At 38.5% G+C, this 27,922-nt stretch overlaps 1 protein-coding gene across 1 annotated transcript; it reads right to left on the minus strand.

Moving 5' to 3' along the window:
• Positions 1-717: 717 nt before the first annotated feature.
• Positions 718-27,256, minus strand: frmd4bb (FERM domain containing 4Bb). Its single transcript, XM_059334063.1, has 24 exons — positions 27,077-27,256; positions 17,054-17,119; positions 15,847-15,941; positions 15,645-15,737; positions 15,224-15,308; positions 14,827-14,883; positions 14,557-14,579; positions 12,597-12,680; positions 12,067-12,132; positions 11,737-11,794; positions 11,563-11,649; positions 9,944-10,020; positions 9,622-9,760; positions 9,394-9,535; positions 9,063-9,196; positions 8,384-8,500; positions 7,419-7,647; positions 7,277-7,330; positions 7,036-7,183; positions 6,648-6,815; positions 5,681-6,465; positions 4,219-4,357; positions 3,053-3,172; positions 718-1,597 (listed from the first exon to the last, which is right to left on the minus strand). Exons 2-23 carry the CDS (start codon positions 17,117-17,119, stop codon positions 3,055-3,057), a joined length of 2,964 nt encoding a protein of 987 aa, XP_059190046.1. The 5' UTR covers positions 27,077-27,256; the 3' UTR covers positions 718-1,597; positions 3,053-3,054.
• Positions 27,257-27,922: the final 666 nt, after the last annotated feature.

Consider the following 27,922-nt stretch of genomic DNA (forward strand, 5'->3'; position numbering starts at 1 on the left):
AAATTTAGCCGTTCGAGGATCCTTCCTTGACTTTCAGATGCACCTACAGACGGACGGGAAGAAAGGGAGTGGAAAACACCAGAGGCCACTGGGAAACTGAGGCTTAAAGCCCAGACCATAACAGACTCTAGAAACCATTTGAAATAACAGGCTGCTGTCTTCTGAACCCCCCTGGCCAACTGTCTTTAGATTTGTGTACTTTTTTAATCCTGTTACCTTTGTGAGAGCATGTGGCCTGTGGAGAACCAATCGAAATATTACAAGAAAAAGAACAACCTGGGGGCGTCCCGGTGGCGCCCCCAGGTTTATTTTCAATAAAGCAAAAAATGCCCAAAAAAATAATCTTTAAAAAAAAAAAAAGAAAAAGAACAACCTTGACTGACAAAAAGATATTTAAATAAGTTAATCCCGTGGGAGGGTTATTTAATTAATCATCACTTAAAAATATAAGACCAGCCATAATTAAAAATAACACTTTCTAAATTGAGGATTCACGTGAACCCTGTTACTGGCTACTGGCTGTGGCTCCATATTTTAATGAACAGATAGTGGTGTTGATCTTCTGTCAGCAGGAAAGTGAATACCAAAAAGTATTCATTTAAAAGCTGACTCATGCAGTCAGTAAGAGAACCTGAACCGGCTGTTTACCAGCCACATAAGCCACTCAAAGAAAGTGACAACAGACATCAATGTCTCACACATGTATTTATTCACATCCTGTTCCCAGTGGAAAATATTTTATGACAACATCTAACAACATATAACTACACACTGACTGTACAAATATGTGAGGGAAAAAAACAAGACATGATTATGTTTTTTTTTACGGCAGTGGTCTTCTGTTAATATAAAAGCAAGTTGTTATAAAAAGAAACAAAAAAACAATATTTTTACCATGCATTTTAAAACACATTACACCACCAACAGAGACAAATGTTTCTATAAACAATATTGACATAATACATTCTGATTAAAAGTTTAACAAAAGGAAGAAATGGAATCGAATACACAGTCTGCTCTAATGAATGATTCAGTCCACTCAATTGTGAACATTTTCAAGCTTTGTTTTTAATTTGGATGTTATACTTGTGACTATTTTTTATCATACTTTACTGAGATGAAAGTGGTGAAAAACATTTTATTCTATAACCTACTGTTTTATAAGGCAGTAGCTAGTTCCCGGTAAAATACATGGAGTTGGATTTCGGTAAAAACACATTTTGCCTTATTTTTTCATCTTTAAAACACAATAGGGTTTGAATCCAGTGTGGTTGTGCAACATCTTAAAGTTCCTTGACACATTCTCATCTGCCTGTACAATTCATCCAATCCAAGGCACATGGGCAAGTCATTCAAGAGTGTCATCACTGTGTTCAGAGGTTACTTTAACATGAGGACAGCGTACACATAGACTCTGCCAAAACCTAAAAGACAGAAAATCTCCCAAAGACAGAGTTATGGCAGCAACAAGAGTTTGTGTGCTGCCTATGTTTCAACTTCATCCCCTTCATGTGCTGCTGGCCATGGCTTCATTTGTGCCAAAGTTTGGTTTGGTCCGCTTCAGTGGATGCTCATGTAGCTTCCATCCAGGTGAAATCTGTAAAGGCAGTGAGACAAGAATATGTTAAATCTATTGTTGTTAAAAAGGTTTGGGGAAAACGAACATGTGTCTGAACCATGTGGAAAAACTCAGGAGTGGAAATGGAAATGCAATACAGCAAAAAGTCCACATTACTTTGTGAAAGCATGCAATTTCGGCTTCATGGAGCAAATAGAAATTTTGACTTCTTTTTAGCCTTGCTAGCAGTGAGATGGCATATTGATTGGTCGGCCCGCCACTTTGGTTCAGACTAAAATATCCTAAGTATAGGAATAAATTGCCATAAAATTTGATTCAAACATTTAATGTCCCTGAAGGATAAAGCCTTCCGACTTCAGTGATCCCCTGACCTCTCCTCTAGTACAGCTATTCTCAACCTCGGGGTCGGGACACCAATTGGGGTCGCGAGATGATTTCTGGGGGTCGTCAAATCATTTTGTAAGTCAGCTCTGTCTCCACTGTGTTAAAGTGTTCATGTGTTAATGTGTTTTAGTCTTTTTTGTCATTTTGTGTGTTTTTTTGGTCATTTTGTGTCTTTTTTTATAATTTTGTGGTCCATTTGTTTCTTTTTTGGGTCATTTTGTTTCTTTTTTGGTCACTTTGTGTCTTTTTTTGGTTATTTTGTTTCTTTTTTGGGTCATTTTGTGTCTTTTTTGGTCATTTTGTGGTAATTTTGTGTCTTCTTTGGTCATTTTGTTTCCTTTTTTAGGTCATTTTGTTTCTTTTTTGGGTGATCTGAACTGTGCGTGTGAGATTCTGTTCAGTGAGCGGGGGTCGCGGACAACATGCATGTTAAATTGGGGGTCGCGACTCAAAAAGGTTGAGAAGTACTGCTCTAGTAGACTGCGTCATAAAATTGAGATATTCACATTTCTCTTAGGTTGAATTGTTAAAATTTGATCCCCTGATTTTACATCTTACACCAGCATCAGTTAAAAAAGCTTATTAATCATTGAGTATTTTGTTTTATGAATAAATACCTGCAAAAATGATAATACCCTAAGCCTCCGCTGTATGTTGTGTTTAGTACTAATAAGAAAATGTTAACATGCTAACATGTTATGATAAGATGGTTACTATGATAAGCCTTAAAAATGGTTAAAAAATATTTAGATCGCCCCCTGGTGGCAGGCTGCAGTATAGCCCTCATCCAGTACACATTAAATACATTTTTTTAAGTTTAGTTTTAATTAGATATTTGATGCTATAAAAAAATGGAGCATGCATGTCTATGTAAGTCAGGCCCAAGATCATCAAGATAATGAATGAAACATTCTTGTGCAAAAACAGAATCGATGCTGTGCCTGAAGATAAAAAAAACAGAGCACAATTTGGAAAATGTGTGAATGATTTAATAAGCTATACAGGAGGGAAGCACGAATGGAGATGGGATGTCAAATATGGAGATGATTGGAAACACGACACAAAGCAGTCCGCTGTGTTTGGTCTCACCCTTAAGTGCTAGAATGGTTCTCTGATGGTTCATCTGTACTAGTGGCCTCAGAGCCAACCACCTCAACTGACTCAGATTTTTTAGGCATTGTGTCAGACACTTTGTTTTCTGGAGGAAATCTGTACACATGAGCATTAAACATCAGTCAAGAATGAAGAAAGAAAGAAAGAAAGAAAGAAAGAAAGAAAGAAAGAAAGAAAGCCTGTGTGGTTACATCTGTTATGAGCTTAATAGTTGCAGGTCACACAAGTGGAAAACAAGATGAAACCTCTTCCTACAAATGTAGAGCAAGGTTATTATAGTTAACGAAAACTAACGAAATAACGAAAACTAGAATTGAAAAAACATTTTCGTTAACTGAAATAAAAATAAAAACTAGAGGTTTTAAAAAAACGATAACTAACTGAAACTGTATTGTGTGGTTACAAAACTAACTAAAACAAACTAAAATTATAGTGAAAATGTCTTCGTTTTTGTCAACTTTTTTCATTCATAATTCAGTGTTTCTATTTGAACATGCAACACATGGTGAATATGTTTACTGAGACTGGGATGTTTACACTAGAACCAAAATTCAAAACACCTAGAACTGTAAGAGTTAATAACCTTATTGGAGCTGAGATGGATAAACCAAAGGAAATAAAGGCAATATTTATTATGACCTCTTTGAATGTCGCACCCAACATATAGCCCAGTATAAAAAAACTAAAACTAACACTAAAACTAATAAAAACTAAACTAAAACTAAGCATTTTCAAAAACTAAAAACTAAACTAAAACTGGAAAACTCACTCTAAAAACTAACTAAAACTAACTGAATTTGAAAACAAAAATTCACAACGAAATTAAAACTAAAACTAATGAAAAATCCAAAACTATTATAACCTTGATGCAGAGAAATATAGTGTGATGTTTTATCCAGAGGCAAAGCAGAACACAAAACAAAGCCATTGGTAATATGCATTACAGGAAACATCTGTACCTGCCACTGAAAGTCAGCAGGCAAAATTAGCAGACTAAATATCGTACCCTCAAAACAGCAAACAGCATTTTAACAAATCCTCCACCAAGTAAACAGAAAAACAACTCCTGATTGTTTGTGATTGAGTCACTTCCTCTTACGCACACATATCAGTGTGGAGATCTAATGAAGTGCAGCACTCACCTGCTGTGTGAGGGACTGCGGTTGTATGGAGAAGCAGGCGCTCCAGGGTGTGTGTACTGAGGTGTGTCGGGTGAATCGTACTCTGTCAGGCCGACCGCCAGCTGGTTGCGCCAGTTCCCTGTGCTTTCCACTGAGGACACTGCAAACAAGACAAAAGCAAAAACACTCAGATAATTGTTGTTATTGGAAACACACTGAAGCCCAGCTTAATGTCACTACTGCAAAACAAATCATTACCCTTCACATGATATGGCAGTATGTTATTACAGTACTGTTACACTGAAACTTAATGGTTTTACGTTATTGACCTACAAAATTGCCAGACTTGTTTTTTTAATTTATCTTAAAATGTAAGCATATCTTTTAATTCAGTTTCTGCAAATTTCACACCATTTCGTGCATCTTATAACTCACTCAAAAAATGTATAATCTACATTTGTATATATCTATGTTATTTACAAAATGAGGATGGAGATATGTGTCACAAGTGTCACAACTTGGGACACAGGTTGAATTTTCTTTTTATGTGCAGCAGACACATTATTTTGTTTCAATCCAGATAATTAGAAAAGTGGAAATTCTGGAAAGACATTTAGATTAGAAGTAAGCCAATCACCAAGCAGAAAACAAAGATGTTTTACTTTGTAATGACTGCCTGTGACCATGTGAATATAATAGTTATACATCAGAGGCACAAACTGATGCTGGGCTTTCAAAACAGGAAGTGAAACTCTTCACCGAAACCTACATAAATAAAATTGTCTTGGGTGGTTTAGCAGCTCTTTAAGGCGTGGTGATTGATGGAAGTCAGAGTGTGTGAAAATAAGATACAGAAATAAAATAACAAATCTTACAGGAGATGCACAGATAAGTGAATAGGATAAACAACTTACAGCAGATATACATGTAAAAGATAGATAGATAGATAGATAGATAGATAGATAGATAGATAGATAGATAGATAGATAGATAGATAGATAGATAGATAGATAGATAGATAGATAGATAGATAGATAGATAGATAGATAGATAGATAGATAGATAGATAGATAGATAGACTTTGTTCATCCCAAGCTGGGAAATTACAGAACATTACAAAAACATCTATAGGTATCATTTACATTCGGGACACTTTTTTTTTTCTCCAAAAAAAGTGCATATATCAATCGGTTGCCACTATAGATGTGATGCTAATAAATAATGGTCTCTGTAATAACCTACGCTATGCCCTTTAGGCACCAATATGCATTTTTTAAATGATTTACCATAATTATATAGTCTGACTGCATCTGTTGAAGAATACTCATTTGAGCCTTTAGTCTCCACTATTTTTTTTAGACAAAGTGACCCTTTGTTGTACAGTAATGGGTTTTAATGAATTAATCCTTGGAAGGAAGATTTTCCTTCATACACCAAAAACTTTGATTTGACTTTTCCAAACTGCTCAGGGACATCATCTCACCTGATGAGAAGGAGGTGGTTCTGCTGGAGTGGCTGAAGGCTGCTGGCATGGTCTGATAGCCCAGGCTGAGCTGAGAGCCGCTGTCAAAGTCATATCCAGCCAGCATCCCCCTCCCTCCCTCCCTGTGGCCCCTGCTTCGGTGGTACCAGCCTTTCAGATGCTCCGCCACCAGGGCCTTCTGCATGTTCTTGGCCAACAGCTCATTTCTGGGGCCCTCTCTGTTCCGCGGCGGCCTCACTGTTGCGTAGGGATTCTGGGAAAGACTATCTGCCCGATCGCTGCTGTAATTCCTGAATCTGTCATGTCCGTGATAGCCATTCATTTGGTAGGAAGGGTTGACGTTGTAGTGGCCTTCTACTTCATTCTCATACACATAGGCACCGTTAGTGTAAGGCTCCATGTCCGGGCAGGGGTAGCCCGCAACGTAGTAGGCACTGGGTGCATAGTGTGTTGAGGTCTCACATGAATAACTACAACCAGAATGGTGCTGGACCAGGTTGGGCATGCTCCCAGTATTTCCATACACTTCCACCTTCCTGTGGAGTCGATGCATGGTTGAGGTTCGGGAGTCCAGCGTGCTGTACTGGGAGTTGGCCGCCCCGCAGTAGTCCAGACTGGACTGGCTGGTGTAGGACGAGCAATCTTCTAACGCCTCGGTGCTGTTGCTGCGGAGGGCTGGTGACAAGATAAACACTGGCTTCTCTGAGTCGGTGTCTTTTCTTAGCCGGGGCTGCGACTCCAGACTGCCGCTGCGATGCCTGAAGCAATGAGGAGACCCCTCGGACCTGTGAAGGGGACACAACTTTAAAACCATCTTATAATAATTCTGGATTTATTAGTTAAGATAAAGGTTAGGGATTTGAATGAGAGCTTTGGTTAAAGGTTAGGAGGTTGGGGAGAGGTGAAGGATTAGGTTGGAGGGAAGTTATTGCTGAGTAGAAAGAAAAAATCGGGTTGCGGATCACACCTGAGCTGGCTGCTGCTGTAGGCATTGCGGGTCATGACCGGGGTGGGAGGCATGCTGCGTGGGTCTCTAGGAGGTCTGGGAAGGGTTTTATAGGGACTACTGTGGTTGGAGGAGACCTCTCTTGGATTCTGGTAATAGTGGGTAGCATCCTGGCCTTCAAAAGCTAATCTAAAAGGGTGTGGAGAGGATAAAAAAGAAAAGGGAAAATGAGATGTGAGGAAAGGAATGAGGCTGCAAACATGACGCAACAAATATTATGGAGTCTGCCAAAACGTGATGCAACTGGTTCATTCCAAGAACAGTTTTACGATAAAAATCAAAAAGTTGTGAAACAAGTTACACATACAAAGACAATTCAAAGGCAGAGGCATGAAATGCATTTCCCCACCTGCTGTGGTTCTTGTTATGGTGATTTTCCCTCGGAGATCCCTGTCTTTCCACATCATATTCCGCTCCCAGTGATCGCATCGGGCTGAGCTGCGGGGAACCTTGGACCGACCGTGACCGCGGTCTCTGACTGACGCCGTCTGAGTCATCTGAATGCAAAGGAAACCAACAGTAACAACACTGACACTTGTTCCTTTGAAATAAATCATTGTTATAGCAGGTAACAAGGTTGTCTGACTCACCATCATCCAGCGGGAGACTAGACAGGGAGCTGCAGTCTGAACGGACAAGTTCATCTGAAAAAAAAAATAATAATAATAATTCCATATTTGCTGTAAATACAACTAAATGATATTCTAGTAACATGATTAACCTACAGCATACCTGCAATGATGACCGAGGCCCGCTGTGTGGGCTTCTTCCCCTTCTTGATTCTGTACTGGTTCATCTCGTCCTCTATCTGCTGGAGTTTGTGCATGGCGTCCAAACAGTTTCTCCTTCTCTTCTTCTTGACAGTTTTACACAGTTCTGACTCGTTTGCAAGCTTCTTAGCCGCCTCCACAATCTTTTGCTGCAAGGCAAATCTGCTCTCCAGGTTCCTCAGAAAGGGATCCTGCAGAAAAACACAATTGCACATTGTTTGATCAAACAATAGAGGCTCTTGTCACCCGTTTCACCTTTAATTTATAATAGAGTACACGAGTTAAAGAGTAAATCTGAAAAGGTGTGTATGCCAAGATGATGCCATTGATAACATAATATAAACACAACACTGTCATGACCTGTAAAGTAGCACTGAAGTGCACACACTGTAAAAGACACAGCCGGTAACTTTTTCCATTTTTGATGTTGTCAGCAATTTTCATGAAAGTGTAAAATCTTTAAAAATGGATATAAAAGAATATCTAGTTTAATTTTTTTGTAAAGGCTTGATAATTTCCTAAATCCTTGGGCCTTGTACTCAGCAGGAGTAACTAGTGCATTTGTTGGGGGCTATTTTCAGTTGTGGATTTGTTGCACTCGCATGTATTTAAAGCCCCAGAACAGTCTAAGTGGGATCAACTTTAAATAATCCACAGTGCCCATGTTCATAGTCATGAAGGAACATGTCAACCAGTGCAACAGTGCAGCTAACTTTCGCAGTTTTTTACTTTTTGCAAACACAATATAGCTCCGTGGCAAAGAGGAACAAGATATATCAGGTTGGATTGTTAATTGTTGATCAATTTATTGTTAGCGGTGATCATTTTGTGGACAACAAAATGAAGTAAAATATTATCCTTTAAACCCAAAAAGTGAAATATATGAACATTAACATACACAAGACAGACAAACAGTTAAATACAGACCTCATTGTAGGGAAAAAGGTCATCTAGCTTGAAAGTGGTGCCAACTCGCCGTCTGACGTGTGGCGGTCGTTCACCTGTAGAGAGGGGATACTCTTTTGGCAGTTTGCCAGTAAGCTCCTGAAAACACAGAACCACAAGCCCTCTTAATACTTCAAATAAATTAACGTAACAGCAGAGACCATCAATCTTGATAATGGGAGTTCAGCTGACTGAATGTTCCTGTTCAGAAATTATTTTAATTTCAGTCAGACACCTCCACCATGTTTACTGCAGCTGCATAACACAGTTAAGAGTTTGGCATCTAGACTCCAACCTCATCACTTCCCACAGATAGTTTACATGACACATTGGGGAGTGATGATTTAATGTATTCCCCCCTTAGCAGGAGCCTGCAGCTGGATGCTGGGGTGGTGGTGGAGCTGACAGAGCAGGCAGCAATAATGATGCAGCGGCATTGATGAGGCAGAGTGAGAAATGGGAAGTTTTTCCAGCTTAAATAGAATGCCAAATTGGGAGGGTGTGTTTTGGAGATGATATGGAGAGTTTGGCATGTCATGTGTATATGTAGCAGTGCAGTTCGAGGTGACTGCCTGAGTTAGCTCGCAGGCATCGATCCATATGTGTCACGCAAAATATAGTACCAGAGCAGAAAACAGCGAAATACAAAATGATTTCTCACCGCCTCTCTCAGGCAAATCTTCTTGAGTTCTTTTGTTTTCTTGGCCAAAATATCTTGGATCTCCTGCTCTTTTTTTCTCAGTTCAGAGAGTTTCTCTTTCTTCTGTTCTTCACTCATTTCAGAGTCTGCAGAACCTGTGAAAACAAAGTGTTGTTATGATACTGTGAGCTCAGTTTTCACCATGTAACCTTTACTTTTCAATTCAAACAGCTCGGTGTTTATCTTTCATAGCTTATATCAGAGATCCAGAGCTGCCTGGCAGCACAAATATGATCTGAAAACATGAACTTAACAGACACTTGCTTTATGGAGAGACATAATTATAACCAACCTGTCGACACCAGGCTGCCGTTGCTGGCTGTTATTAAGTTATTCTTCAGGCCTGCGTCTCCCAGTCTGTTTATTTTGGCTCCTCCGTGCTCGGTGAGATCCATAGCGATTTCTTCCACACTTCTTGCTGTTCCTAATTTAGTCTAAGAGAATTAAAGAGAAAATGTAAAACAAAGACTAACGCATGGTATTAATAGTAATGTAATAGTGACTAATAACTAACACTCACTTTGCTTTGCTTTCTGTCCAGGTAGAACTGGTGCTGGCTAATAGCCATGACCCAAATGGTTTTGATCAAAGAGTGGTTGGCATACCACGTGTGGATGAGTAGGCCCGTCTGCCCGAAGGTACGCTTGGTTACGGCTCTCCTGTTTCAAGAAACACACCAGAAAAAGGTTGAGAAAGATATTTTATAACATTACTTCTAAATAAAGCAACAATGATATCAAATAATTAAATCTAAACTCGATGAAAGGCAGCTGTAAGCTGAAATATAAAATAAAAACAACAAAATAATCAAATTTACAAAGTAGAACCTTCCTGCTACTCACCTGTGTGGATCATTTACTTCTACAGCAAATTTCTTCTCCCGGAAGTACAAGTTTTCCAGCTGCTTCCACTGATAAAGCTGGGGGTAAATATGAGAAATATCTCATTAGGGCAAATAACATTATGCTCTATAATTCTCAGCCTGAAAAGCAGAGAGATAAGCAGCCAGGAATAATAGCTTTAAAACGACTCCATTTGCGCTTTTAGTCCTGGTGACTCTTCACATTTTATCTCCAAAACCATTACTGCCATGACCATCATGACTGAAATCACATAAACTATCAGATTAGTAGCGCAGGTGTTTTAGCTATAGCCTGTTTCAGCCACAGTCATTAAAAAAAAGCCAGACTGTAACATGAACTGTCATTACAGTCTGGGCCGCCTCGCATGCCAAGTCTGCAATAATGCAGGTGTTGGAAAGCTAAGAATGCCACAAGGGGACATTAGACAAAGACTCATCGCAGTATACAACACTTTCCATGGCTCATCACATCCATCCGCCCAAATCACCCAGGTGCTCACTGACACCAGCCAGAAATGAACAATCTGTTTGGGTCGGTGACTCACTGCATGCGTGTCTGGAGAAGCTCTGAATAAGACGCAGACAGCACGCAGAAAACGATACACGTGTGGTTTTTTTTGCATGACGATGCTGCTGAGTGGTTAACGCTCAGTAACAAGTACACAGAGTCAAATATTCACACAGTTTTAGTCTGTAAAACAATTATATAACTTTAAAGATGGCTGTTTCAGTATTTTAAATGAATGTACAAATTTAAGAAATTTTGTTATAAAAAATCCAACTTCCAACCAGACAAAGAAACGCAGTATCCCATCTTACCAGTACAATAGATGTTCACAGGTCCAGTTTCTTAAGTTATTAAATCCTCCCTGACTTTGCTGTCAACACATACTTTGTTCCTTCTTCTGTCAGCTCCTGACTTGTCTCCTCAGGTATTCCTCAGAACATGCACTATAACGCCCTAAATCCAGCCCCTTTCCCTTTGACATCACCAGCTCACTCCCTCTTCTCTTCTCCAGAACACACACCTCACAGCCTGCACAGAGCCGGCCGCTTGCACAACTTCTGGAACGCAGCTGAGGAAGATTGATTGCACCATGTCGAGCGATTACCCGGCTTGAACGGGAAGACGCTGCCAGTAAATTAATGTCAATTGTTCTGAACTTTCTTCTATAACAACACTGCACTGCACGCCTGCACCCTGCAGATAGATACTTGAGTCACAAACTGGACAGCATATTTGACAGATCACTCACATGGGTGTTTCTTCTATCAACTCAAGCTAAAACAAAAGCAATGAAACAAGAAAATCAGGTTCATACTGCATGTATGAGTCTCAGGGACTTTATACAAAACTGAGAGCGGCGTCTAGACCAAGATTTGTCCCAATTTTTCAAGTCTGGCCTCGTCTGCTGCTGCAGCTGAGGCCCAGCCTTTGTTGAAGTGAAACAGATGATGCATGAATTTGAGCTGGTGAATCACCACGCTATGTGCAACAGCAGCAGTCCTTACCCCTGTGCTATCATGTCCACAGTCGGATTAGTGAAGCAGAGAAATGGGAGCAGCCATTTTAGAGATGGAGCAGCAGGAAATATTTACCTTTCGAGGTTTTAATTTATCTTGCAGGTCATACTGGCCGATGCCCTTATAGCTGATTCCAAGCCACCATGGGATCCCTTGTTTATCCTGTGAGGCAAGAGCACAGCTTGATGGTTGACCCATTTTCAACGTGCAACAGCTGTCAATTCCAATTAATCACAGAGGAAGACCTACCTTTACTTCGTAGTAATGGACGCCATACGTGGGCAACGATTCCACTAACGTCAAATACCTAGAACAAAAAACATTTCTTATTAAAACCGCCAGCTGCTTTTTTAACATCTGCATGTGGTTTACCTTGGACATGTGAAAAGATAAAATGGGAATTTGATCTCCTGCAAGTGAGGAGGAGCTATTGATTTCTATCAGATGATGAGAAAAGGAGTGCCAGAGAGAGAGACAGACAGAGAGAAGGGAGGGCTAATAGAGGTGAGAGTAAGATTAATGAACTTAAAGCTTAATAGCATTCATTGTCTAATTACTGTTTTTTTCTTCAGTACTTACTGCACAATGGCCTGTCCTCGGGAGACTCCTTTCAGCTGTTTATAATGCTCAATTACTCGATCCTCACTGCAATGTCACATAAAGAAAAACACCTTTTAACGCTTTAAACAGATGCACAATATCAGATTGAGCCATTCTGTATTCTAGTTATAGTTTAATAACATCAAATCTGTTTGTTATTAAAAAAAGACAAAAAATTTCCTTCACTGCCAATATGTTGTTAAATTAAATTCAAACTGAATGAATTTCACGCTCTGTTTATCTTGCTCATTATTGTTTTGTGCCCTTCAGTTTCTCATTTTTTATTCTTGGCACGGAGGAGGTTTTGGCCAGCTGAAAACATTTACATTCATACTGAGCACCAGCCTTTTCAGAAGTTTAGTTAAAGCTAACTTTTTGCATTAAAATGACACCAGCCACTGTATATAATGTGAATCATGCATATTTGCGGTGCATCTAGAGGCCTGCATGACTTAAAAGACATTAAAGCAGGCACAATCATTTCAAATAAGCTTTTCCTCTAAGCGTACCAGTATGCAAGTGACGGGTGTTCCTTCAGTACTTTGGTGGGGAGAGTTGGTAGTTTCTTCAAGTCAGCTCTAGTGTTTTCATCACTGAAACAGAAAGATACACAGTTGTGACAACAGCTTTGGAAATCTGAGGTACCATCTCTCTTTACTTAAGATTACTTTATTAATTCCAAAATGGGGAAATTCAACCTCTGCATTCAACCCATCCTTTTTGGACACACCAGTGAACACACCATGCTTAGGAGCATTACTTGACTGCACTTCTTAGATTTTTTTGTACTTTATATACTGTATATAATGAGCAAGTATACTGAGAATGTTCCCACAATCAACATGGTCTCACAGAAATCCATGAAATAGCCATGGATTTCGCTTAACTCAAAATCCGTGGAATAGCCACGGAATCGCTCAAATTTCCGTGAAACTGTCACGGATTTCGCTACAATGCAAGTTAATGACAGTCATATCCCGTGGCTATTGGTTTGTTCCAAGTCACGTGACTTTCAAGGTCCCAGCGGTCAGAACAAAAAACATGGCGGACAGTTCTCTAATTTTTAGTGAAAAATAAATATTTTGACTTAGTTTCTGCATAAAAATGGATTTTGATCACATTTCTAGCGAGAAATATATGTTTTATTTTCTAAATCTTCACTCAGTGAATGTACATAATCACTTTGTATGTTGGAATAGCCACGGGATATGACTGTCATTAACTTGCATTGTAGCGAAATCCGTGTCAGTTTCACGGAAATTTGAGCGATTCCGTGGCTATTCCACAGATTTTGAGTTAAGTGAAATCCGTAAAAAATCCGGATTTCTGTGAGACCAGGTTGCCACAATGCAGGTGGCAGCGGTTTTTAGGGTTTCTGGGCAATTTCTTGGACCTTAAGTTTTTATGAAACTGCCTAAAAATAACCCTGACTCTTTCCCTAACCAGAGACACAAGATCACAGATGTAGAAGACTCTGAAACATGAACAATCAGAGCAGACGGTGGGGAGAAAAATGCTTTTTAATGTATTTTTTATTGAAGTATGTAAACATGTTCTAGTAGACATCTCTAGTAGACACATCAGAAAAATGCAGTATGTCCCCTTTAAGTTTAATTGTGACACACTTGAATAATTCTGCATCTTTAAACTTCTACTCCACAACATTTCAGAAGCAAATTGAGAGCCTTTGCCTTCAGTGCATTTATCTGACAGCTGAAGTTACTTTGAATAATATGAAGTGCTAAAAATAACTGGCCAATAGTTAGTAAAGGAGTTAAAATTAGCTCTACCTCAAACAGCTGAGGGCATACAGAGGTTTTTTTTACACTGTGGTATTGCAACTTTTATTCAAATAAATGATCTGACTTTTTTTACCACCAAAAACAAATTTTGTATAAATAGTCTACAATGCCAGCGATAAAATTCCGACGGGGGAATATTATATCTTATCTTTATTTTCTTTGGCCTCAAAAAGTGGGCTTTAAATTTCCCACGTTGCTTAAATCCCTCCAAAATCCCAGAAGTAATACAGAAGACATGACCTCAGTGATACTTACAGCCCCCACAGCTACCACGATAAAGAATTGACTCATATGAACAAAGACTTCTTTTGTATTCCTCAAGCATTTTACTTCTTCAGCTGGTCAAAAACAAGGCGCTGACCTGCACAAAGACCTGCAGTATTCCCTCTGAACACTACACGTATAATATCAAAAAGCAGTTGTGTTAAACACAGATTACAGTTGCTCTCTGCAATGTAAAGGTGTCCTGCTCTGCTATACTTGGTTTCTATCAGCGGTGTGAGATTCATTAGTTGCCTGGTGCAAGCTTCTCAGCAGTCTGTGGTAAACCTCACATAACAGTCATTGATTTTTGTTGTGACCTATCGAATGCCTTCGCTAAGAGCTCACTATTAACTTGTTCTGCTGCCTTTTAATACTTCATACCCAGCTGATAATACGCACTCACCTTGTGTAGTCTCCCTTCGCCTCCTAGTGATAAAACAGATACATCTTGTCAGATTACATGCTTTAAAGGGATTACAAGATGCAGCAATTAATGTATTTATTTATTTATTACTATATTTCTATAGCACCTTTCAAAACCAGGGTTACAAGGTGCTTTACAAAGTACATTATCACGGAGGCAATACAACAGTTAAAACAAAAATAACAGAACATCATCAGAAACAGTGAGCAAGCAAAAATTTATGTTTATGAGGCTATTAACACCACTAACCTGCAAAGCATTTGCAGCTAATTTGAAGACATTTTCACTCTCCACTTCTATAATCCCCTGAGAGACATAAGAGATCAATAGAGAAAAAATGATAAGGATGCAGAAAATGTGGTCCGTGTAGAGAAAGCTTTCTTGATCTAAACATAGAATCTTCTCCGTGTTGGCCAACAATAACCTCTGCTTATTCTCAAAATGAACCCTTGTGTGTGTTTTTTTTCTATTTTGTTAGACTGTCTACTTTACATTCCAGCCAGCAGAGTGAGAATCTGTGCCCTGCGGCTATTGTCTGGAGCTGCAAGGGTCCCGATGATTCACTCACCAGGGAGCTGCTGGGAACAAAAACAACTAGCCGCATAATTTTTTATTGCTTCAAAAAACAAAAGAGAAAAACACTTACATTGTAGACAGCAGATTTGGCATTCAGGAAGAATAACTCCACTGTTATGATGTCCTTAAGCTGTGTTATGTTTTCCACATAAAACCTATGAAGGATAAAAGCAGGGACACACACAACAATTTAAAGGTTAAACAGAGATAACTTGCTGTGTATAATAGAAAAATTCTCACTTTGCGCATTTCTCTGCCTGGTGAATGTTTTTGTTATCAGTGTGAACTGTGTGGCGGTTTATGATTATGTGCAAAAGCCTGAAAACTACCAATAAGCCATTTCACAGTCAAAGCTTTTTCAGCCACAATTGGACACATTCAATCAGTGTAGACACTATCCTGGATATTTTCTTGACAGCTTACATGTCAACAAAGTAGTGCTCCCTGCTGGAGAGCTGGTGACCTGCATGAAAAAAAGAAAGAATTATTACCTGACCAGGAAATTGAGGGCAATGGGTGCGGACTTCTTTGAAAAGTCATGTTCAAGGACTCTGCGGTCCATCTGCAGCCATTTACGCAGACCACTGCAAAAAGCAAACAGACTGAAGCATCAGAAAGCTGTATTTATAAAGGGGAAAAAGTATTTAAATAGTCAGACCATTGAACAACAATTAAACTCAACAATTTACATACTTGTCATCGAAGAATGCAAGTCCAAAGAATTCCTTCTCTTTGAGGTTGAAGTGGGAGGAAACAAGGTCGAGGAGTTCGTACGACAGCAGCTTCGGCTGTAAAAGAAGATATAGATCAAGTTGGAAATCTGAAATTCAAAGTATTATGAAACCCCTTGGGGGAAAAAAAGATAAATGTGTCACAGACAGTTAAGGGAATTATTTTTTCTGTTGCTTCTGTCCTGTCTTTTCTGCTCAGTCTAAGTTGAAGGATTGTGATGCAAGAAAACAAACTTCCTTCCAACCCTTTTTACAAATTTTTGTAATACAGTCCCACTGAAAACATGTCATATAGCCCATCATTACATCACAGAAACATCTCTTTGACGTTATTACTTTTAAACCTGCGATAACCTGGCCACTTGAGGACAGATCTGGCACTTTAGCTTCTAAATGCTCCACTTTTTTCACCAGCTGGTTGCTGTCTGCTGTTTTTTCTATAAAGCTTTTTGTCACTGAAAACAGGAACAAAATACAAGAGTGAAACAAACCAGTCAAGATGCAGTCAAACACATGAAACAATGAGCTTAAAGACGTTTTTCTTTGAGCTGAGGAACTGGGATCTTTTTGGGATCTTGAGTTCATAATTAATAGCAACTCCTTTCACATTAAACATCATTTTATCCATTGTTATTACAGCCAGACAGATATATTGGTTGACAGATATTATCAAAGGCACATCGTACCGCTTAAACAATAAATAATGCAGAAAATGTTGTTTGGCATGATTTAGAAATGGTGCTAGCAACTATTTATTATTATCATCATCATCGTTATTGTTATTATTATTATTATTATTATTATTATTATTATTATTTCAAATACTAAGCAATTGACTGAAACAGAACAGTAATTATGTTCATTTAACTATATATTTTATTCCTATTTACTCTTTATTTTCTCACTTATTTTTATTGAATTGGCTGACAATGTCATATATGTTTGTATAATGTATAACAATGTTAACTATAATTTAATAATGTTTTATGTTTGATAAAGTAGCTCTCTGGGTACCTTTACAGTGTGGTGAAAAATCTGTGCACGATCCACATAAAAAAGTCTATTTTCATTCCAGCTCAAAAAAAGACTATGTCAGCGAACTTCTGAAATCAGTATCAGCATCGGGCTGAATATTGATTATACTAGCTTTATATTGGGAGCATTCATACCTGAACCAGCAGCTCTAGCTTCCTGTCATCCAGCAGCTGCACTTGGCACAGCCTGCCCTCGGTCATCTGCAGGGGAAAGAATACAGGAAGTTCAAAACTTGTGACACAGATAGCAAGCTATTCATCATCAGAATGCACAAAGGTCTTGTGTGTCGGGAATATCTTTACAGCATAGCTTGCAACACAGTCTGAACACTGAAATATCTAGAACATAAAGAGACAAAGCCTTGATTAAACAGCTAGCATATCTACTATAAAACTGAGCACAGGCCTTGGTGGTAAACACAGGAGAAAAACAATGACGTATTTAATGACAATAAAGCCTTTGTCTGAAGGATTTGTTACCATAGCAGCTAAAGGACGGATTTGAAGTTTCATTTTGAACTTTCACGTTTAACTTTTCAGCCTCTCAGCCTTTGTTCTGTTTGAGTAAAAAAATATCCAGTGGTGGAATGTAACTATTTTACTCACATTTACTCACAAATTGTACTTCTACTAACTATTTTATACTTATACTTCATTACTTTCCAGTTGGAAATGTTGTTCATAGCTAGTTATGTTAGATATTACAATTTTACACTAAAAATATGATCAGTATATGAATTATAGTACCCAACAATGTATAAAGTGATTAAAAATAGTTTCACATTCATCAGCCACACCATTAAAATGCCCTTCAGACATGAATGCAGCCCGAATATTAATTCAATAACATAATATGAAGTCAGATAACATTCATAGGAGGAAACTAACTGTATAATGTGAAGATTTACTTTTGACACTTTAAGGACATATTATCAGTAACGCTATTTTTTTTTTACTTAAAAGATCTGAATACTTCTCCCACCACTCCACTGCTAACATGTTTATAATTGCAAACTTTTTACTCTGTTCAATAAAACATTTATGCATCAAGCTCCAACCAACATGCAACTGTTTACAGTAGAAAACCACAACCTCATATCAGATTCTGACTAAACTCTGCATCCATTAAACCCAGTTCTCTTGTACTGGTGCCCACAAGACAAGAAGCAAATCGTGTTTTCTTTTGCAAGATCATTTGTGACCACAATAGCCTTCAAACAATGCTTCTCATCACATCGGCTTGACCTACTAAGAGACACTGAAAGCACTGTATGCTCGATAAATCAAATAGCTGGTAAAAGTGACAGATTGAGGTAAACCGGTTTCACGAAAAGAAAAAAATAACTGCTCACAAACTGAAAAAGGAGCACTTCAGACAGATTCAACAGCCTCCTCATGTGACAGAATGAGGCTGATCGCAACTTCTAACACTTGGAGTGAACGGAGCAGATGCTGTACCTGGTAAACCTCTCCGGGGAGGGTGCAGGTGTGGATGCATCCCTGACCAGACGTCATCCTTTAATAAGAGTCTCTTGGATCCAGACCATGAAATGGTAAAGCTCTGACTGAGCAGCAACAGACGGTCAGGATAAACCAGCAACTTGTTCCAGCCTGGTTATTGACCGCGCAGCCAGGCCTTGGCTGTGTGCAGGGACGGCTTATACAGTGAGGGTAGTTTAATACAAATCAACAGCTGACTGAATGAGGGCAGACTGGGTCACACTGCTGACCACACTTTAGGTTTTACTGCTTCTTAATACCAACAACAGGGAACAGACACACTGCAAAAAAGCCAACTTGTACTTTTTGGCCTAAAACAGTGATTTAATTTGGTAAAACTTAATATAAATATATATATATATTTATATAAATATAAATTACTGACATTTAGGGCAATAATGTAACTTAGCACAACAAAGGAAGCCAGTTGTCTGAGTTTGTGAGTTGTTGTTACTTATATCTTTAAGTTGGGGTTCACAACAAGGGACAATAGTTCTGCTAACTCTTATTTCTTTGTTGTGAAATTTGGTCATTAGCGAAAGCTAGCGGCTAACTGACGCTAGCGGCTAACTGACGCTAGCGGCGCTGCTTGTTACAGCTCCAAGAGTAGCCATTAGCGTATCAATGCTAACTCAAAATTGTGGTGACAACATTAGCTGACATTTCATAGCGGCGTTTCAATCGTGCCAGAGAAATTCAGAGTTGAGCAAACTCAAAAACAAAACTTAAAATATTTAGTTTAATTGTCCAACTTAAAATTTTATCGAAGTTTGTTGCCTTGAAATTTTGAGTTCACCCAACTTTTCTTTTTTTACAGTGCAGGAACATAATGTGGTTCAGCATCTATATATTGTTGGCTGAGATATTTTAGATGAGGACAACAACTGAAAATTATTTTTTATTAAAATTTAATTCTTTTCTGAATTAAGTGTTTGGTCTATAAAATCCATTTCAGGTCTTTAAATGTCAGTCCGAAAACACAAATATTATCATTTTAATATGATGTAAAATGCACAAAAAAAAAGCAGGAAATCTCCATATTTCAGAGGCTAAAAGCAGCATTTTTGCATGAAAAAGTACTTTAATGATCATAGCTATACTTTTTCTGTTGATCCCATTTTAGATGCATATTTCACTTGCGTGCTGTTCTGTAGGTAAATGTGTTTGGATCTGGATACCAGGTTTCTCTTACTTCCTTTTTCCATACACTTTAACAAAGTGATTTAATAAAAGAGGCTCTAAATTGATTGAAACAACTCGAAGAGGCTGTACCTTTCACACACTCTACCTTCATTTATTTCTCACGTTGCACTAATAAATGATTAAACAAATTGCCCTGCTTCCTTACTGGGAATGGGACACACCCGCTCACTTCATTAAATTACACCATCGGTAATGTCTTAACGAGCACTTTGTCAATTACTACCTCTGAATAATGTTCCTTCCTTTTGCCACAGTCATAAATTTTCTTCCATGATCAAAATTAAAAGTGCACATTCAATAAATTCAATTAATTTGGAACGTGGCTGCTCGTGATAATCACCAGGAGTATTATTACATTGATTTAAGCTTGATTTAGTCATGACTGCATTGTGGTGAGGTCACATAATTTGTCCCTGTAATAAGCAAGACTTTACTCCAGCCTGGGATGTACAGTGAAGGCAGTGGCCACTAGATGGTGCAGGGATTATTATTTTCTATGTAGAGGAGAAGTACATATGGAGAAAATGGCATCTTAAACAAGCATGCACCACTGAGGAATTTTCATAAGCAGTTATTAGTTCAGCAGATGAGTCGAATTCAGCTGGGGTGACTTGTACTTATGCAATATAGATGAAGTGAGTGGGAGGAGGAGCTGTGATTTTTAGGAATCTACACTATTAATCATCTGAGAGCTATAATCAACTACAAGAACTGCTATTTATATCTGACGGAGCAACTCTGACTAACCCTGCAGTTTCTCTGTCACAACACACAGAAGTCACCAGTGCAGGCTGTGGTTTAAAACTGGTGGATACATAATAATCACAGATGCACACTAGCAACTAGGGCTGCAACTTGTGATTATTTTCATCGCAGCTTATATGTTATAGGTAAAAAAATCCTCTTAAGAATATGCTGGAAATCCCCACTGAGTCCAAAACCAAAAAATATCAAGTTCACACTCTCATAAGACAAAGAAAAGCAGCCAGTCTTCATATTGGATGAGCTGGAACTAGCAAACTTTGTATTCTTGCTTGAAAAAGACTAGTTGCCATCAGTTGATCTATTCTCGACTAATCATTATCAGGTTGATAGATATTATTGGCCGATTTTGGCCTATCAAAGGCATATTGGTATCGGTGTATATGTGGTCTGTTATGTTCCATTATGAAAACTTTTTTTACACAATATATAATGCAGACAATGTTACTTTATGTATTTTAGAAGTGGTGTCAGCTATTAATTTATTTTATTTTCTTCTTTTTTTTTAATTATCAGCAATTGACTGAACAGTAATGATGTTTATTTAGCTATTTATTTTATTCCTATTTATTCTTTATTTTCTCAGTTAGCATTTATAGAATTGACTGACAATGTAATACATTATTTGTATAATGTTTAATTATATACATAATAACAATGTTAAATATTATTTAATAAAGTTTTATGTTTCAGAAAGTAGCTATCTGGGTACATTTGCAGAGCGGTAGAAAATTAGTGCACAATCCAAATAAAAAGAGTTCTATTTTGATTCCAGCTCAAAAAATTACCATAGTGGTTATCAATGAATTTTCCCCCTTTAAAATCTGTATCAGCATCTGTCTCCAAAATCTCGTAACAGTCTGGCTCTACTAATCATTGCAGCTCTTCTAACAACTGCTAAAAATGAAAAATCTTCATTTATCATCTTGTGATGTATTCGAGACAGCACAGCAGACATCACTGCTTAGTCAACCAACACAACCTATTCAACCTCAATAAAAGGCCAGCCTTGGACCCTGTGGGGTTAAGACAAGCATTGAACCTTCAGTTTAAAGAGAAAAAAAAACACGGAGGGAAGAGATGAAAGAACTGTCAGTCTTTGTTTTTGTCTCTCCAGAGACGCTGCAGGGTGCGGGTTTGGCTCTATGCTGGAGCCTGAGGTTGGCATATAGACAGCTTGTTATAGTGCTCTACAGTGAAATATCCCAGTGGAGACTTGGAGAAGGTACAGATGTGGCCTCTTTCACAAAGAAACAAAGAATAACTGTGTTAATTTAAATAAGACATGACATTAAGAGATGTAAATCCTTGTGATGATAAGCAGATAAACTAATTTACACTGTTAATTTACATTTTATAGATGAATAACGCCGTAACAAGCTGAAGCTGTACATTAGGCTAAGAGGAGGATTTCTCTGCCTCCTGAGTAAACTGGCTGTCAGTGTTTAATACGTCACGCTGGTTAAATGTCATGTCCAGACTGCCGCCCGTCTTATCTCAGTTTCCCGTTTTCATGCATTATTGATGAAGACTGGTATCACACACAGTGTCAGTGTCTGCTCTCTATGCTTACATGTTCTTTTGAAGACACCCACTATAATCAGAGCGGGAAAATGTTGTAGTTTATACATACTCAAACTACTTCTTTTTATTTTTTTATTTTTCAGAAGACAAATTTATTAACCAAAAAATAAATTATCTAGAGACTTGATTTACCCATACAGACAAAGACAAATCCTGTGAATGTAAGCAGCTATAAACAGGATTTGCCAACCAAAAAACCAAAGGTGGGACCACGTCATTGTGTTGCAAGTCACAAAGAAATCTTAAGTCTTTCACTGTAAGACTTTGCTGCAAATTTACAGTCAAATTCTAACAGTAACTTGCTGTATTATGATTGTACAGTATATTGCTGTGAAAACAATGCATTGTGGGAGTTATCATGATTGCTCAGGCATTCCAACGGTCAAAATTATATATTTTTTTCAGGAATTTACTGTTTTCAGCTGAGCATGTCAGGAAAATAAAGTCATTATTTTCGAAAAGAAGACAAGTTTTATTTTATTTATTTTTTGTCTGGGCTGAAATAATCACAATGTGTTGTTTTTCCAGTAATCCTAATATAGAGTTTAAATGGATTAGTTGTAACATAATTTAGAGTTAAACATTTAAATGTCACGCTATTTCTTTTTTCTTCGCTAAGAGACCTGTATTTCTATAAAACAGTAGATGTACTGTAAATTTTACAGTAACTTACTGGCGAAACTGCTGCCAGTAATTTACTGTAATTTTACAGTAAAAAGCTTTACAGTGTTGCTCTCAAGTCCCAACTCAAGTACTAACTTCCTAAGTTTTGAGTCCTAAACTAGTTATAATGCGCTTAAATAACATAGTTATTAATATTTGGGCTAAGGGGAAGGTATCAAGTGTTTTCAAGACTAAAGGTTCAAGTACAAGTCATTGCTGTTAAAGTCCCAGTCAAGATTTAAGTCTTTTATTTTGTCAGGTTTAGTCTAAAGTCATGAAATTTGTGACTTGAATCTGACTCAAGTCCCTCAGTAAAGTGACCACACCTCTTCCATACATGGGGGGTTAAAGGAAACAGACTGCGCTCAGTGTTTAACCCTTCCTTTATATTAATGTTATGACAATTGCTGATGCAGCTGACCTTTGACCCTGACTGGTCCTGTACGATCAATGATGACTTCACTTCACTTTTTTTTTTACTGTGAAATAGATGATATTGTTGTGTTTTTGGTCTAACATTCTGACAAAAAATCCATAGCTCTCCTATAAAAGCAAATCCCACTGACAGGATGCTTAATTAGTGGGCGTATTGGCAGAGCTAAATAAATAAATAAAACACCAAAGGCAAAACTGCTCGGAACAGTCTGAGTACACAGCAAGAAGCCCTGGCTACTGAGGCTGCGGGCTGAAAGATACAGCACAGGATTATCTGAAACCTCATCTGATATCTCATCATGACTCATGTTGTCAGCGGTCAAAAGGTATCTGTCTACCATCATCTCCCAAAGAGAACCAGTCTGGATGCTTGTGATATCCGGAAAATTCATGAACACAATGAGGCACCAGGATATTATGGAGAAATTAAAACCTGCAAGAAATATAAATTTTGTTTTTATAACACAGTATCTCTGTGATAGAACAAGGGCAGGCTTCTTCACAGAGGAGTGATTCATGTGAATGATGTCATCATGCAGTTCTTTTTCTAACCCTGAAAAGGACGTCTACAAAAGTGCCAAGACATTGTGATATATTTTCTCATGGCTGTCCTACAGCTGCAAGTACAAACATGGACCACAAGGTTATATTAGCAGCCATTGCGATAGCTTTGATCGAATCTGCTTCGGTTGCTGAACAGTCGTAATGCTAGCCTTAAAAAAATATGTAAAAAATAGTGATATAAGTGATATTTTCATTTGAATTAGAAAGAAAATGTGCATTACTTTGTGTTTTCTCCAGAGCTGCATTGTGCTCAAAGTCAGACCTTCAGCTGCTGACGTACAAACTGACCTTGTGAGTTTGTGACTGCATGTTTAACAGAAGAAAAGCTTCATAATCAACAAAAGGGAAAGGTGTTTGTATTTAACTGCTGCTAGAATAAAATATGACACTGCTCAGTGTCAGCAAATTTTCTTTTCTTTTTCAAAATTCTCAGGACTAGAGCCCCTTTCTCTGTCTCTGAACTGGAGCAGGGAATCGAGATTCAGGGAAATCTATACTGCCAATTTCCCACCTACAGGATTAGGTAACATTTCTGGTAAGATGCTGGTGTGGTAACCTTCCATGGGCAAGCACGTAAAAAGCCTCACATCCATCTGATGAAAGACACAAAGAACCAATCACACTGAAGTATTCAGACTGGTCTCCACTCAAAAACGACTCCATGGGTTGTTTGTACGTTTCAGACTGTCCTCCACCGGCCTCTAGCAGCCGTAGTAATTCACTTTGAGCATTTACGTACAATTATTTACTGTTTAAACTGTCCTATAATTCCTTACCAGGAAGTTTTTGCCCTGGACGTAGATCGGTGGTTTTGTTTTGACAAACGACCTATTCTGTCATTCCGGTTGAAGATCTTGTTGATGTATTTGAATCGGTGATCTTAAAAAATCTGTATCTATCTCACAAACTTGTTGAAAATTAAATACAATAAAAGAATATTACAAATGGAAAAAAAACAGCTCCTCATCCGTGATGTCAATGAAAATAATGAGAAAAGTCTTCTGTCTTGTTCCATGTTCTTCTTACCGCCATCTGCTGGACTGACCCTTGCTCCAACTATTCTGGCATTACCATGGCATGTGTGAAAAATCAGAAATGTTCATGTGTATGTGTGAATAGCGATGATTGCTCTACAATTACTGGTGCCTGAATGGTGCTGCCAGTAGTTTACCATGGAACTATGTGAAACAGTCTGCTAGCGGCCATGCTAGCGTGTCTGTGAGGCTTTACTTGGACACAGCAGTACTTTGAGGTAATGCTTGCATGAGAATGCTAACATACCATTTAGCAGGTATAATGTTTTCACCGGCTTAGTTTAGCATGTTTGCATCCATTATTCTGCATGCAAAGTTTGCACTTTGGTTTTAAGGTGGTGCTTGGTTCAGCATCCGGGGAACATGAATGCGTTCATTAGGATATCTTGAGTTTAAACAAAGGGATCCGACATATAGAATTTCATCTTTATATATTTATTCCTAGATCCAAGATGTGTCAGTCTGATTGGTTTATATAGACAGATTGATCTCAAGATACAAAACAAAAAGAACATTTTAATTGATCAGAGTTCTTACAGATCAAGATGCTCAGGTTACAGATATTTTTGAAGCCCCAAACCGACTAACTCCAGCATCTCAGTGCAGAATTTAAACACATTAAAAGCCCACAACAGAGCATAAGACTGATTCAAAACACACAGACTAGTCGAAAAGCAATCAAGAGAGCTTTACCACCAGTTGCCCTCCCTCTCTGGGTTTCACAGCTGTCCCCACTGACACTCTTGTTATCACAAAACTGCAGAGTATTATTACAGAGAGCTGCAGTGACTTTCTGCAGAGCTCAGGGACGAGGCACTGAGGCACGGACGTGAATGGGTGGAGAAAATGGAACATGACCAAATTTCAAGATCTGGCAGAAGAACCAGCGCATCTGCAGCCCAGTGAAAACCAGCATATAATAGCAATACAAATCAAGTTATATTTATTGTTTCTACATTTACTGAAAGCTTGTGTCATGGATCAAGGGATATGCTGAAATTAGATTAATCAGTTTTGGTTTTCAGGTCAGCTGCACATGAATAAGTTCTAACCTCAAAAGCTTCACCTGCCAAACTGTTTCACTTGAGTGATGCTGCTCAGCTTTCACCTTATTACATATCAGATTCAATCCCTCTGTGTAAAGTGTATGAATACAAGATTACTTGCCTGTCCAAAAATAGATCTCTCTCCCTCTCTGTCCTTAGCACATTTCTCGATAAGTCTCGTGAGGCTTTGATTCCTAAATGGATGGTCTCCAACTGAGTGCTAAGACATATCTCTGTGGCATCAAACACCTGCTTCTTTAGGGTCTCAAACTGAAACACAAGTGAGGATGTTCATGAAGAAGATATTTTGAGTTTTTACATTTTTTTCAAAGGAGTTAACCCAAAACATGACTTTAGTGACCCTTTCAAAAAAAGGTCAAGTTGACAGGTGTGATAAATGACACAGGACATCCTCTCCAACAAAGTTTCACGCTGGACACATGTGTTATACAGACACAACCACCACCACAACAATTCCTGTTTACAATGCCTGATGCTTTAAATACACATCTCTTCCTTCAACTGTGAGATAACATCAGCAAGTCAGTGACAAGGGATCATCCCTGTTTTTAACAGTGGAGTAAAAAAGAAAGACACCCTGGCCTGCAAAGACAATACATTTCAAAGAAAAATCACAAAGAGGAAACGAGGAGGATAAAGGCCTACCTGCACCTCAACTATAACAACTAATGTCCATTTAAAAATGACTTAAATGCTTGACAGGGGTCACCAATCGTCACCATGGTCGAAAATCACATCCTCTTTAAATATAAAATTAAAACGATGGACAAAAAATGGGTTTTGCTTTGGACAGGCATGATTCACAGTGCTGCAAATGTGTAAAATGATGATTCATCCAGCATTTTGTTTAATATTCACCAAGTCACCCTACCTACATCCACGTATTATACAGCCTGCTTCTTCATATTTAGTCCAATCAAATAGCTTCTTAACTACTTTCTTAACTCAAACACATTTAATTAAAACCACCTCACATCAACTACGAGCAGCAGTATTGTCCACAGCAGCCTACAATGAGACCAGCCCACCTCAGGGCCAGTCTCCACTGTGCAGGGAGAACAATGAATGTGCTACTGTGGTGCTACTGTACTGTATCTGGGTGGTTTCCACCTGAGCCCATGACTGAGACAGATGTGTCAAAAAAAAGAAAAAAGGAAAAAGCCACACTCCTCCTTGTTTTAGTGAGGAAACGCGCCGGTCGCTGTGCAGAGCCAAACCCATGCTGTCGTAATTTTCATTGATGCTCTCTCTCCGGATCACATGCGTCCATGACTCGGTCTACTTTGTCTCCCTACAGCTCACTAAGGCGGCTTGAATATGCTCCATCACATCATACATCGCCTTACCTTTGCACTCCTTATTTCCGGCTTGACGTATTGATAAGGTATAGCTTCGCCGGCATATTGATCACCTCCCCCGTTCAGCTTTCTCCCCAGCTGCTTTTGCCAGGGAGGGGAGCTGCCGTGCTGCTGCTGTCCATGTTCATCCTCCGGTACTACTGTAGCGCACACACTCGCCTCGTATTGAGCCACACTCACCACGCCTTCACCCGCCGGCTATTATGTGAACAAGCCCCGCATCCCCTCCCTCCTTCCATCCTCCCTCCCTCCCTCCCTCCCTCTGCCTCTCATCCAGCAGCTGCCGGCCGGCCTGATTCACACTCAATCCTCAGAATAATCAAGTGTGATGTCCTGAAGGCTGTTCCTTAGAAAATGCATACATCATATGATATGTAACTGTTTTTAATTAGTCTTATGACAAAGCAAAATAGATCTTCTGATTATTGTTTTGTTTTGTTTTATCTCCTAAGTTATTACATTGTTTATATGGGGGGCAAATGTGTCTGTAGTAGGCTACATTTAATTTGATGAGGCCTTATTGTATCATATAACCTCAGTGGATTGTTTATTGAAATGCTCATTAGATGTTTCCATGACAGCTCCTCCTAGGGTCCATATTAATATCAAACTGTATACTCGACAAATGATTACAGTGTGGGTAATAAACCCAAACCAATAAAATGATATCAAAAACAAACCGTAAATTTAAAATAAATAAATTAGGTAACACTTTAGATTACAGCCCACAAATTACTCTGTAATCACTCAGTGCATATAGGGTATCAATAAAATAATTATTGGGTACCTGTATGTACCGTAAGTACAGGGGAAGAAGATTTTTTGGGGAAAGCA

The sequence above is a fragment of the Centropristis striata genome, chromosome 5 (assembly GCF_030273125.1).
Source record: "Centropristis striata isolate RG_2023a ecotype Rhode Island chromosome 5, C.striata_1.0, whole genome shotgun sequence".
Lineage (NCBI taxonomy): Eukaryota > Metazoa > Chordata > Actinopteri > Perciformes > Serranidae > Centropristis > Centropristis striata.